Genomic DNA, 14680 nt, shown 5'->3' on the forward strand with positions numbered 1-14680 from the left:
TAATATAAACATTTTTTTATATTTTAAAACATTGTTTAATAATATTGGGTAGAAAATGCAATAAGACACTATTATATAGTCCCAGTTTTTAAAATGTGTATGTACATGTGTCTGTCTACAGGCTTAGGATAAAAGCCTGGAAGGATACCTAGAAATGTTAACTGTAGGCCTCTCTGAGAGAGGATTTTAATTTTCTTTATATTTTTAAGTACTTTTAAATTCTGAAACGTAAGCAAGTATAACTCACAGAAACAAGTAAAAGTTATTTAAAACATTCTTGTTAACCAATGCCAAGCCACAGTGTAAATAATTGCAACTGGGAACTCGGAGGATAATAGGAAAAAGGAGGATGTCTGAGGATAAGTGGACTAAGTGAGATAAGGAAAAGAACAAAAATGGCTGAGAACCAACTGGCTGAAGAACATCTCAGATACCTTTGAAGGGCCAGAATGATCCTTGTAGCAAAGCATAGCAGAGGGATTACTAAAGAAAATGGAGGTATAAATGTGTATCAGAGAAGGAGTTTTTGACAAAACTTGTTAAACACATTCATTTGTAGTTAGCAGATAGAAACAAGTTAACTACTAAGAATCTGTTATCAAAATACTGAGAAGTATTTTATTTAACTTATTCCCAGATTTTCAAAAGGCAAATAGAGTTATATGTTTATATCCACTCAGAACTATAATAATGACATGGGTGGCATCACTGAAATACAAGCTACATTTAAGGGCCCATTTTCTCCAGGTGGGAGACAATTAACAAGGGTGAGTAGTCAGTAAGAAACTGTGCTCGTTACCAAAGGGTACCTTCTTAAAGAAGATCAGTCTTTAATCGATAAGGGGAGGGGAGAAAGAAAGAGAACTATGATGTATAATCTAGCAATAGGTTACAAAGAGGCAAATCTTGAATTATGATTAAATCACTAAGCAAAAGGAAAGGAAAGCTCTCTCCATAGGAGGAGACAGGATGAAGAACCCAAGAACAGGATTAGCACATTCTCAGGAACTTCTGCCTTGTATTTATACTTTTTCTGTAATTGGTGGTGGGGAGAGGAGAATGAACATAGCTTCTATGTTTAATCTTAAAGGCAAATAATATAAGAAAACTGGTACAGATAGATTTCTATTAATACCTCTAAGGACCCTAACTTTTATTAACCATCTCCTACTTTTCCAAATGTATTTCTAATCTCTCTCTAGCCTGTTAAATACATCAAACTTCTACTAATTGGACTGGTGACTAAACACTTATCCTATATAATAAAAGCCTAATATGCAAGTCAACCCAACAGCGGAATGATCGGTCACTATGACGCGCACTGACCACCAGGGAGCAGACGTTCAACACAGGAGCTGCCCTCAGCCCGCAGGTCCCAGGCTGGCCAAGGAGAGTGCCAGTGGGGGCCCCCTGATTGCTCCGCCAGATCGGCCCTGACCACCAGCCAGGCCTAGGAACCCTACCTGTGTATGAATTTCATGCACCAGGCCATTAGTATTGAATAATACCATACATGGTGCTTTAACTATTTCAATAAAATACCGGCTGATACCTATTAGCAAAACTAACTCCTTATTAAGAAAAAATGGCCTTTTTAGGTCACTTAACCTTCCTCTCCTTCCTAATCTCACTGAACATAAAACCAGGTTGGCTACACAGAGCCTGTGGGAATGTTTCAAGAAGCTTTAAGTGACAACTCCTTTGGAAAGGGCTAAAAAGTAGAAGTACACCTTCTCCAATAACCCCAAGTCATTTGGACAAAGGCAACATATCCTTGCCTTTTAGAAAGCATGCCCTTATAAAAATAAAATTTTTAACCTTAACTTCACAACTTTAAACAAAAGAATTTAGCAGAAAAGGATTGAAATGAGTCAAAAAAGTGACCTTATACATGTGGTATTAGGCTCACATTAAGAAAAAAAACACTATGGTCAATAACTTTTAATAATTAAAATTCTGTTTTTCTTTACTATAATCTATACTGAATTTTTATAGTAGCAATGAAATGAAAAACTTTTGGAACCATTTTTATAGTGGAATGTTCTTAACATCCTATATAATAAAAGCCTAATATACTAAGTTTCCGGTCATCTGGTCATCTGTTCAACCAACCAAAGGATGACATGCTAATGATACGCTAAGGCTGCTCAACCGCTCACTATAATGGGCACTAACCACCAGGGGGCAGACAGTCGGCCTGTCAACCAGTTGCTATGATGTGCACTGACCACCAGGGGACAGACAGTTGACCAGTCGCTATGACATGCACTGACCACCAAGGGCAGATGCTCCAACTGGTAGGTTAGCTTGCTGCTGGGGTCCTACCGATCTGGACTGAGTGAGACGGGCCAGACACACTCTGGAGCCCTCCCATGGTCCCTCCCTGGCTGGCCAACCTTCCATATCCCTCCAGGTCCCCAATTGTGCACCGGTGGGGTCCCTTGGCCTGGCCTGTGCTCTCTCACAATCCAGGACTCCTGAGAGAATGTCGGAGAGCCAGTTATGGCCCGATCCCACTCAATGCAGGAGCTGCCCCCTGGTGGTCAGTGCGGTCCCACAGGGGAAGCGCCGCTCAGCCAGAAGCCAGGCTCATGGCTGGTGAGCGCAGTGGCGGTGTCAGGAGCCTCTTCCGGCTCATGGCAGCGCTAAGGATGTCCAACTGACAGCTAAGGACCGCTCCCCGTGGGCCTAAGCCATCAGTCAGACATACCCTGAGAACTCTCGGACTGCGAGAGGGCGCAGGCCAGACTGAGGGACACCCCCCGCCCCCCGCCCCAAGTGCAAGAATTTCGCAGGAGCCCTAGTTAAATATATATTTTTCAAAGTAAAAACACAAAAACTATACCTTTAATAGTAATCCAAAATTTCTTCCCAGGTAGCCAGCCATAGAATCAAAATTTTAATAGCAAAACTAAGTTTGGCAAAGTACATGATGTTTTAACATCACTTTTGTGACACAAAAGCATGACTATAAGTAAATTAGGAATGATTACACTAAATTACTGTTTGCTTTTCTACCTACCTGCTACACAAATAAGCTTCAATGCAGAAGGAACATTTCTGAATAGAAAATTAAGTTACCAAGTATGAAATAAAATTATGAGTATGGGAAGAATTACTTGATGTTTTCTTAAGAAAAAGGCACATACATATTTGACATTTTCATTTACATGTAAAATACTCATGTAGGAAGAAAGTATATAATAATCTAAACTATAATCAATCAAACCTTCCAGAATGTACATTTTTGATAAATAAAAGCAATGACTCATTTTGCTTCACTAATACAGGTATTTGTAAATTGATTCTTTAAATTAGTTAAAAGACCCCTTCCATCATGTGAGAACTCAGCAAGAGGTCAGCAGTTGGCAACCCAGAAGAGGGCCTTCACTAAAACCTGGCCCTGCTGGCACCCTAATCTTAGATTTTGTCTCCAGAACTGTAAGAAATAAAGTTCTATTGTTTATAAGCCACCTGGCCTGTGGTATTTTGTTATAGCAGCCCAGACTACAGCAACCACCTTTGCCCTTCTGGAAATAATCATGACCTGGGACAGAAGACCTGGACTCATCCACTGACATGGGCCCCTCCCTCCTGGTCTTCAGTTTCCCCACCTCTACAGGAGGGAGAGAACCACATGATTTCCAAGGGACTTTCTGGTTCCTCCAACATCCTCTGGATTCAGTGGCTCTACTTTGTGACTGCAAAAAAAGTTGCAATTTTGGCTGAAGTGGAAAGGCGGATGGATAGAAAAGGCCCCTCACGCTCAGGAGACACACACCTGTGGGCTGCACCTCTGAAGGTGGCAGGCAGTGAGGGGAGGTTAGTGAGGGAGCAGGGCAATCAAGCAATGATGAAGCTATGGGCAGACACACATCTGGCAGAAACAGGAGATGGAAGTCAAACACCTGGTTTTGAGTGTCCCCCCATCACTTAACTACATGACACCCAAAGCTAGTCCTTAATCTGAGCCTTCATTTCCCCCTTGGTCCATAGACGAGCTAGCAATGTGTCTGCTGAATTGGGTTTTGAACCCTGAGGAGCTAATGGAACAGGAAGCCAAATTCTGGGCTCTGAGATGTCACCTTCAGGAGGGGAGGGGCCAGTAAGGGGAGCCCCTCCCACCTACTTCCCACCCCCTGCTACTCCAGATGCAGCAGAGCAAAAGGTACTGATATCTCTAAACCCAACTCCCCACAACCTTCTGCTATCAGACTAAAGCAAGAAATCCGGACTAGACAAGAGCCATTGTGTTAAAATTTTATGTGAAATTTTGTAAAGGTAGAGTGTGGCCTGAGGTCGCCTGCCCACGAGGCCTGGCCTGTCGGCTTCCACTCAGCACTTGGTGTGGATGGCTGTACTGCCCTTCTCCTCAAACTCTTCCTTGCTGACCCAGAGCTGCTGGAAGGCCTGCAGGGAGGCCAGGATGGAGCCACCGGTCCACACGGAGGTCTTCCTCTCGGAAGCTGCAGCCACTGCGGGGCTGTCCCCAGGGCACAGGAGGCTCAGCTCCCTCTGGAAGCGCTCAGGGAAGCCCTCCAGCATGGTGCAGCCGCCACACAGCAGCACGTTTGCGGCCATCTCCTCCTTGAAGCCTGCCTCCTGGCAGTGGCCCAAGCAAGTGGCTGTGAGTGCAGGGAGGCCAGGCTGGCTGCTTCCCACCAGGGTGGGCTTGAAGAGCATCTCAGCGCACTGGAAGCGCTCATGGCCAATGGTGATGACCTTGCCATCTGGGAGCTCGTAGTCCACGCGCAGCTCCTCCAGGTCCAGGCCAAGCTCCTCCTCAGGCTGGAAAGCCGAGTAGCAGCACATCTTCTTGATGTGGTCGAGGATGTGCAGGTCGTCGTCCTTGGTGAACTTGTGGCCGGCCTTGATGAGCAGCTGCAGCAGGTAGTTGGTGAGGTCGCTCCCGGCATAGTCAACATGGCCAGTCAGGCCTGGCAGCACGTTGCCTTCTGAGATGGGGACCACATTCGAGACACCATGCCCGCTCTCCACCACCAGCCCTGTGGTCTTGCCATAGGAATAGATGGACAGCAGTGACTGGGATGTCACATGCATGGCGGGGATGCCAAAGGTCTCAAACAGGAGCTCCGCATATTTCTCCCGGTTGCTGCTGGGGCTAAGCGGGGGGTCGGAGACCAGCACAGCATGCTCCTCGGGGAGGATCTTCATGGCCTTGTGGAAGATGTACTCCCAGATGTTCTGGACGCAGTCCCAGTCCACCACAATGCCGTGTTTTAGAGGGTTAACCAGCTTCAGGGGTGCCTCAATGTTGAGCAGCTCGTGGCCCACATAGATCTCCTTGCGGGCATCGCCCACATCAGCTGCCTCATGGGGCTTGCCCACCGTGGAGGAGATGAAGTAGGTGGGCCTTGGGTCTCCTGCATAGCCACACTTACAGTACTGCGAGCCCAGGTCGACGATGAGTGCCTTCATCTTGTGCACATTCTTGGGCTTCATCTTCAGCTGAGTGGCTGAACTTGTGTCCCGAATGCCAGCATCAGGAGCAGACAGCGTTCCTGCCTCTCCAGTGTCACCATGAGCCGTGCCCGTGGGCATGGAGCTCAGGCTGTTCCTCGTCGTCATCTGCCTCCCTGCTCACCTTTCTCACATCTACATCCTAGAGCTCCATGGAGAGAAATGAGGGTCCCCCTCCAGCACTGCCAGAGCAACTACTCAGGATTGTGATGTCACTGGGTGCTGGTCCATTCCAGCAGCCAGGGATTGGCTTGGCCTTGGCACCTGTGATCTGTCACCCTCACTCCCATCCCCCTAACTTGACTTTGCTCACAACAGAGCAGGTGACCAGCACAGTTTTAAGAACCCAAGCAACTGGGGTCTCAGAGATTTGTATTCCTACCCCCTTACAGCCCACTCCTGACCCCCTGCTCACTAACGGGACACCTTTTCCTTCTCTGCTTCTTGGCTGCCAGAGTGATACATATTTGACCCTTATAGTAAGCCAGGCACTGTACCAGGCACTGTACAAGGAACTCACATGTTAATTCACAGAATCCTGAGAGGTAGACAGAACTGAGGAAATTGAGGTTCAGAATTCCAATGACTTGCCCACGAGCACACAGGTCTTGGAGTGTTTGTAGTTTAACTCAAGTTCATCTAACTCCAGTGCACCAGGTCTCCCTACAGAGTGTGACGGCTCTGACAGTACTTTCATTCCTTCAACATTTACTGGGGTTTGTGGTGGATCCAGCCCAGTACAGCCTGCCAGTGATAGACAGGAACCCAGTTGTGACTTACCAGAGCCCAGCCTAGGTGGGAAGAAGATGGAACTGATGCAGGGATTTTACAGGTGAAAGTCCATTGGGGAAGAACAGAGATGCACAAAGAAGGGAGCATTCATTGGAGGGACGGAGTCAGAAGGTTCCCTAGAGTGGTGATGCTTAAGTCAAGTTCTCAAAGATATGTGGATATCTGTCAGGTAGTTGAAGAGGAAAAGGGATCCCCAGTAGACAGCACAGCCTGAGCAAAGGCTCAGAGGGGGGCATGGTGGAGAACTACCTATAGTTAAGGTGTTTGGAAAAATGCATGAAGCTGGAGGGTCACGGAGCCACCCAGGGAGGGCTCACATGCTAGGAATAGGAACTTGGATTGAACTGAGGACAGCTGGAAAACCATAAATACTCTAAGCAGAGAAGTGCTCAGATCTGACTTCTAGAACAATTTTAGAAAGATATGTGTTTAGCTGTAATATAAAGTGGCAAAACTCTAAGACCTGAAAGGAGAATTGAAGAAATTCTTATAAGACTCCAAGGCATCCTCAAGTAGGGCTGTGATAGTGTGGAAGAGAGCAGGGGCAGGTGCTAGAAAAGTTAGAAGGTAGAATCTAATCTAACTGGTTGGTTGGCTCCTGTACCATCTCTAGCCTCAAGCATTGCATTTACATTAGATGACTGGATTAGATGTGGAGAGTGAAGGAGAAAGAGGAACTTCTCACTTCTACCCAAAGAAAGAAAGATGGTTTGTCATCCAAATGGACAAATTCACTAGTTTCCCATAAGGCCCTCCATACCAAAATGCCCCAAACCCACCAAAAACCAAATCTATTAGGACTTTGGTGACAAAGAAATAAGAGGAAAAAAGGAAAAGGAAACAACTGGGGCTGAGGAGGTTTTCGGTGCAGAAGTAACTGAGGGACTGGGAGACATGGATAGGAAAGAAAAGGGGGGGTTATTGCTATGAAGCATGTAAGCATGTTAATGAAGGACTCATGGGGATTTTTGTTGGCTGAACTGTTTCTGGAACATGGCACTGTGAAGCTGGCTTATGTAGATAACAACTTTATAAGGATCACAGTTATAAGCATCACCAAGCTCCAGGGGTGGTATCACAAGTCACAGAACTGGAGGATTGGACACTTAATCTGGAAGGAACAGTTGTGAGTCATAAACTTGTCCTCACACTGGACAGATGTAACTCTCTGAAGAAGCCACTAATTGGTCGTGGGTCTACTTTTGAGATTGTGCAGGGCAAGCCAATTCTTCCATGTGACAACCCTTATGCTATTAAAAGGCGGTGCTCATAGAAAAATAAATTAGTTAAGAGTGGGTACATTTTAGTAACTGTGTATGATGCAATTCAATTGATTAATATATACTACTGAGTTATTTATATAAAAGATTTTATGACTCAAATCCAAAGTGTACTTTACTTTTTTCTTTTGCTTTAAGAATCAAAATCATCACTAAAGGGGGGAAGAAATCAAATATTGTACCTGGATCTGAATGGAAGGAGCCTCTAGTGCTCTGTAAACCATTGGTAGGACACTGTTCTTTATTTCATCAGGAGGAGTTTTGGTTAGTAGCAAATCCATTTTTTGTAAGAAAATTAACAAAATCTGTGTAGAAAAAAGGAATAATGCATTAAATTCCAGAATCTTTACATAATTTTACATATCCCAAAATTAAAAGAATATTCTAAAGAATAAAATTCTAAAGAATAAGTTATATATTTTCACACTCACCATGTTGCTAGCCTGAGGGCATGGAAGACAAAAACATACAAATCAAGTCTCTTACATTTCTGGAAGCACAATATTTAACATCTGCTCTCAGTTTAGGCATTTAAATAAAGACTAATGTCCTAACTCTCACAAATCTTCAGTAATATGTCACTCACCCACAAGTATCAACTATCTGGAAAGCAACTGGGTAAAGAAATAAAAGCCTGAGGGCAACAAAATCACATGGCCCCCAAAAGTAAATTCTGTCACTTGGTTTCTATGAAGCTCAAGAGAAGAAAAGGTATAGGAATAAAGAAGACTATCAGGAAAAATTCTAGAAAGAAATGTCTCCGTTCATTTTTTTACCTTGACCTAGCTGCCACCACCTACCTAAATTATAAGGAACAAACTGCCTCTTCTGTTCATAAAGAATACTTAAGTCTTTCCAAGGCTCGGTTAAAATTTTTCAGAAGGAATTTTTAGCTGGACTACTAAGGGGGAAAAGAGTACCAAAGAATGGAGGCAAATAAGAATTCAGATGGTATCCTTGGGATACTATATTGATTAATGCATAGCTTAGTGGACATGTGGCTCCGCTACTTTCCTTCCTGATATCTTAACAGCGTTTGCGGGAGGCTGCTTCCAAGTCACCAGTTCCTTCATCTGCCCTTTCCTTAGCCACAGGAACTCCTGCCTTACCACAAAGACTTCCTTCTGTCCCCCTCCTTTCAAGGGAAGGATTGCAAACAGCCTGCCACAAAACCATTAAATCAAGTAGCTGATAGTTTATTAATAATCGATTGCCATGTAGTGGCAAAAGCAAGTAATAATTTACTATGTGCCAGAAAATTTCATTTACTCTCAACAGCCTCTTTCATTTTGGAAATGAGCAAAATGGAAGCTTTAAAAGATTAAGGACTTGTTCAAGTAAGGAGATAAAGGACAGATTCCAACCCAGGTGTATGACCCTACTGCTCTTAAATCCAAGACCACCTTGAATCTGGCAAATAAATATTATAATAGAGTTTACATCAGACACTAATTACGTTTTTCATTTACAATACACACACATATTATTTTTGGGTGCTGTAAGCATTTTCACTTTTCTGATGAAACTCTTCATTAACAGTAAAATAAAAGAGAAAATACTGGCATAAACCTATGTAAATGAAAAACCCTGGATAATAGAACAAACAAAAAACAAATGAAAACACTTAGGCGTGTAGGAGAAAAAGATACACTTCTTTTTCCAAACCTGTAACTTTTAATAAGGCCAATGGGAACAGCATAACACATGCATAATCTCATTACAATTAATTTTATGAGATGTTAACTTATAGAGAACTGCAAACATTTACTTGGAGAGTTCAATTATAATCTTAGGAATGGTTCACTTCAAACATGAAAAATAGCTGACTAATGGAAAAGAAGTCTTATATTTACCTCAGTTTTTTAAAAGTCACATATCCACTCCTTGTTTTCAATGATAGTCACCACTGACCAATATTACTGAATAACAGCAGATAAATAGGAAAATTATCTATATACATACCTGTATTGGCTCCTGCTGTTTAAAGACAGGGCCAAGGTCAGGTAGAATTAATTTGACATATTCTTCTTTGGTGCATTCTTCAGCAATCATTAGAACATTGGGCAAAACAAAAGGTACCATGTCAGGGTTTACAAATTCTGAAGTCAAGCAAGGCAAAATTCTCTGCACAATGACACGCTGAAAGGAAAAAATGTTTCATAAAACTAAATTTTATTTCAGGTCTTTAGTACTAACATTGAAATTATAGTTTAAAATCTCCAATCCCTTTGGGTAAGGTGACCATATAATTTATGGTTGAAACTGGGACACTTTTAAAAGTAAAATAGGGTGCTATTACCAATTATGGCAGGACAAAGACATAATTTGGTAATGTCACAGATAAAAAAGGATACATAATCACTCTTCCATTAGGAAACCTTCCCTCAATTAGCCTTCATGAATATGTTTTTCCTCTTAATTCCTTCATTATTTATGATTCATACCACACAATTTAAACACTGTCCTATATTATTAATTATTGCTTCATGCATGTTAATCCTATTTACACTTACTATAAAGGCCTTGAGAGCAAGAATAATTTTTGTTTCCTCTTTATTTTCCATAGGATCTAAGTAAAGGGCTAGACAAGCAGTACATAACCAATTAATATCTGACAGATTAAACATGGGATATTATTTTGAAACCCGAAATTTTTCTTTTTCTAACCAGTGGTTTCTTTAGCATTCATAGAAACTATACTAGTATATACTATACTATACTAGAGGCCCAGTGCATGGATTCGTGAACCGGTGGGGTCCCTTGGCCTGGCCTGCAGGGATCGGGCCTAAACGGGCTCTCCAACATCCCCCAAGGAGTCCCAGATTGCGAGAGGGTGCAGGCCAGGCTGAGGGACCCCCACCAGTGCATGATCGGGGCCAGAGAGGGACTGAGGGAGGGCTCCAGGGCGTGTCCGGCCTCTCTTGCCCAATCCCGATCGGTCGGACCCCAGCAGCAAGCTAACCTACTGGTCGGAGCGTCTGTCCCCTAGTGGTCAGTGCATGTCATAGCAACAGGATGAACAGTCGGACACTTAGCATATTAGGCTTTTATTATATAGGATTACATTCATTGTTTAATAAGCCAGAGAGGGAGAGTTGAGGAACTGGAAAGGCCTAGCATTAATACAAACATATCCCCTTAAGTATTCCACAATGACAGATTATGGGCTTCTTTTCTGACATTTATCTTGCAAATTTTTTTATGCTATTTCATTTTTGAACAATGCAAAAGAAGGTCCACTAAACTTCTGGCTTCAGTTTCAAGTCTTTTACAGTCATAAAGTTACATTTATTTCTTTGGAAGAGTTATTATAGCAAGTTAAAGTAAACTTTAAATTCTAAAATCCTGGCTATAATAAGAAACTGACCAACAACAAACCTTGGGCAATTTTGGTAGAACCTTTGGCAGTCCTTTGAAAAACTGTGATTTCTGAAGGTTATCTCTTTGGAATAAGGTATCAAAATACTGCAGTGTTACTGCACCAACATCATCAAAGAAAGGAATCTAAAAACAGGAAATAAAATTATTTTGATAAACATTAAGGTACTTCTCATATCTGCAACTGCCACAGTTTGATGAAAAAATATTCAGAATATTTAACAAAATGCTAAAAGATTACTTCATAAAAATTCTAATTTAAAAAAATCAGAATAAGGAAGTAACAAATTATTTTTCTTTCCAAGTTCAAATTTTCAGAAGCAATACCTCTGAGTTGGCTGGAATAATTTTTTTTTTTTTACATAACTAGTAAAATATTGAAATATTAAGTAAAATAGGTTGGAGGTACAAAGAACATCATTAATCTATTAAAGTCCACGCTTATATGAGTGAACAAGAGTTGGAGTGTCCAAGACTTTTGCATGTATAACTATGTCACAACTGTTGTTTCTTTGAAATCTTAATTTTATATCAGAGCAGGTATATACATAAATTATTTAAATGTTTAAGAGTAAAAGAAACTGAATATTTAATACATTCAAGAATACAGATATTATCTGGGGACTCTATCTGATTAAATCTTGTTTTAGAAGCAGTTTATCTACTTTCACAGATTTTCTGTTCCTCTACCTAAGGCAGAAATTCATGTGTACTCACTTACCTTTGTCATTTGATCTGCATCTGGTCTTACAGTTGGAGTTACATTTAACAGTAGTTTTACATGTTCACGGACTTCCTCAGGTATATTTGTAAGTGAACTAGATCCTAAACGACTCAACTATTCAAAAAAGTATAATATTAATTAAATATGAATAAAAATATTCAGAGATATGCATTTATACTGTCAAGTCCATTTAAGAAACTTAACATTTACTTAAAAATATATTTTTAGATTCAAACATATTGCTAATTCTACTACTGCAAGATAATTAAAACACTTATCTTTATTAGCTGATTATTTCTATTCCTAAAACAAAATGCCCAGTTTTTTAGACCATATTTTAAAATTCAGTCTAGTAAATACATGCCATGATTACAGTTGTAGTAAGACTTTAACTAATTCTCATTGATTAGAGAATTACTTTTGCTAAGTTGATTTTATGCAAACAAACTATAAGACACTCATCTCAGAATTTTCTGAATACATTTTAGAAAAAAAAAATCAAAGCAGCACTTAATACATTTTTAATGCAAGCAAATATTTAAAGGTAAATACCTGATCCAACTGCCTACTGAAACTCTTATAAATATCTTGCTTGTTAATTTCAAATACAGGTTTCCCTTTGTTAAATACAGCATAAATGACAGTTCCTAAAGAGTACATATCACTGGCCGTTTCACAGCTCACAGAAAGTATGTATTCAGGAGCCAAATATTCAGGATTTGGAAGACACAAGGATGGTAAATTTGGGTCCCATTCTTTACATGGAAACTTGGGCTATAAGAAGACAGAAAAGAGATTTTATAGCTTACATATTTTAAATTAAAACAAACCTCTATCAAGTAGCAATGATCTAGTTTTAAATTCATAGTTAGCCATGTAAGTAAAAATTGTCATCCCCACCTTAAATCATAAAATTCTCTCATTTCCAAATCTGGAAAGTACATGGAACAAATTTAAGAGATAATAAAAAGATCTCTTATATTGAGATTACTGGAGTTCTCTTCCAGAAGACTATATGATACACTATGTTTTATGATACACAGAGTTCAAGTTTTATGGGCTCAAATAGATTATTGATTGAAACCTTGTTCTTGTACTACCTATGTGATTTAGTTAGTAGGTTAAAAAAGTTGTAAGATTAAACAAATATATGGAAAATAGACTTAACGCAGTCCTTCACCCACAGTACATAATCAATACAAATTCTTTCTGCTTCCCTTAAAAATGTTTACTTAAATTATAAATCTATCTTAGGACAAATCAATGTCCCCTTAACAACTATATATAGTGAAAACTTAAAATACTGCAGTGTTTTCCAAGTGTAAATAGGCAGGTATAATCACTAAGTAACAAGTGCCTGCTGGAGGTTCACAACGTTTGTTAGTGCATTTGACATGGTGAGGAAAAAAAATACCTTACCCAACAGTCCTCAAATTTATTTAAATCTAGCATCTTTTTCTCAAGCAACATTAACTATTGTGGAATTAATGAGCTGAAGAATACTCTTAGGTACAATGAACTCTAAAAATTTTCTATAAATTTAAGCATACCATTGTACCATGCAGCTTATTTCTAGACATTTGTCAGGCTTATAAATTCTCTTGACCATTCCAGACGCTGTCACAAATTTCCATAGCTTTAAAAAATTAGAACACTAACACCTTCATTACCTCTTGTTCAGAAGGATTGGTCGATGATACACAAAAATCAAAGCCCATTATTTTCCAAGCTCCACTTTTATTCAAAATTATATTTTCAGGTGTAATATTTCCATGAACCATTTTCACACTGCTATGCAAAAATGACAATCCTTCAGAAACCTTTAAATGTAAAAATAACCAGACATTTTTACATTAAATAAAACTCCTTTCAATTACAATAAAGTGTCTCATAAATCATAATTGCTGCCTCTCCCAATAAAAGATTTTTTATTTGTCAAATAACAATTAAATTTCATCACAAACGCAAAAGTGCAGATAATCGCAGTTGCTAAGATAAACGAAACAACAACCAGAGTACAACTATTAAGGTCTTTTCTTAAATTTTGTTTGTTTGTTTTGAGAGAGAGAGGGAGGGGGAGAGAGATTTGTTGTTCCACTTATTTATGCATTCATTTGGTTGTTTCTAGTATGTGCCCTGACTGGGTGTGGAACCCGCAACTTTGGCATATCTGGAAGATGCTCTAACCAACTGAACTACCCAGTCAGGGCCATTAAGTTCTTTTCTATAAGCGAAAAGAAAATATAAAAGCACTTTACTATCCAAACTTACTCAATTCCTGATTTTGAAAACTGAGGAAATCTTTGGTTCCTGAGTTACAGATAGTAAATATTAAGAGATACCTTTGTCAATTTAATTCTAATTCTTAGTATTTTTTAGACTTACACTTCATATTGAAATTCAATTTTTCGGAATAGCATTGTGCTCAGTTTTCTAATATTAACTAATGTTCTCTCATTCTCAAAACATTTAGGTTTACTGAAAGAAGCCAGGCCAAAAAAGGGAATACATATTGTATAATGCCATTTATAAAATTCTAGAAAGGACAAACCAATTCATAGTGACAGAAAGCAGTTCAGTGATGTCCTAGGGCAGCAAGAGATAGAAAATAAGAAAGAGTAGGGGAGAGGGATTATAACCGGTATGAGGAAAGGGGCAGGGGGGGAAATAGGGGGTAATGGATATATGCAGGATATATGCATTATTTTTATTTTGGTGATGATTTATGAACTTATAAAACTGTGTATTTTAAATATGGAAGTTTTTTGTATGCCAATTAATTATACCTTAATAAAGATGTTAAAAATAATAAATGGAATGATCTCTTAATGGAATGATCAGTTAACTGTCCTCAAGGAACTAAGAATCTATTGCAATTTATTCTATAGAGCTGAAGATATTTTGCTAAGCAGGGAAAGAAAAATCAGAAAATATGGATATATATGAAATGGCTTACTATATCTCCTGATACCTATTAAATAATTCCTTTAAAGATATAATTTCTTTTTATTATATACTTTATTAT

The 14680-nt window shown here is 39.7% G+C and overlaps 2 protein-coding genes across 2 annotated transcripts in view; both read right to left on the bottom strand.

The window, feature by feature from the left end:
- The window catches only part of SCYL2 (SCY1 like pseudokinase 2), a 54165-nt gene that overhangs the window by 20435 nt on the left and 19050 nt on the right, over nt 1–14680 (bottom strand). Inside the window, exons 5-10 of the mRNA XM_079773887.1 lie at nt 13326–13475; nt 12208–12429; nt 11653–11769; nt 10932–11057; nt 9516–9692; nt 7736–7858 (exon numbers count right to left, since the gene is read on the bottom strand). Coding sequence (XP_079630013.1) covers nt 7736–7858; nt 9516–9692; nt 10932–11057; nt 11653–11769; nt 12208–12429; nt 13326–13475 — 915 coding nt within the window. The remainder of the gene's footprint in view (nt 1–7735; nt 7859–9515; nt 9693–10931; nt 11058–11652; nt 11770–12207; nt 12430–13325; nt 13476–14680) is intronic.
- LOC307100935 (actin-like protein 7B) lies at nt 11–5901 on the bottom strand. Its single transcript, XM_079773579.1, has one exon. It carries the CDS (start codon nt 5587–5589, stop codon nt 4336–4338), a length of 1254 nt encoding a protein of 417 aa, XP_079629705.1. The 5' UTR covers nt 5590–5901; the 3' UTR covers nt 11–4335.

Source organism: Cnephaeus nilssonii (genome assembly GCF_951640355.1).
Source record: "Cnephaeus nilssonii genome assembly, chromosome: 6".
In the NCBI taxonomy this organism is placed as follows: Eukaryota; Metazoa; Chordata; class Mammalia; order Chiroptera; family Vespertilionidae; genus Cnephaeus; species Cnephaeus nilssonii.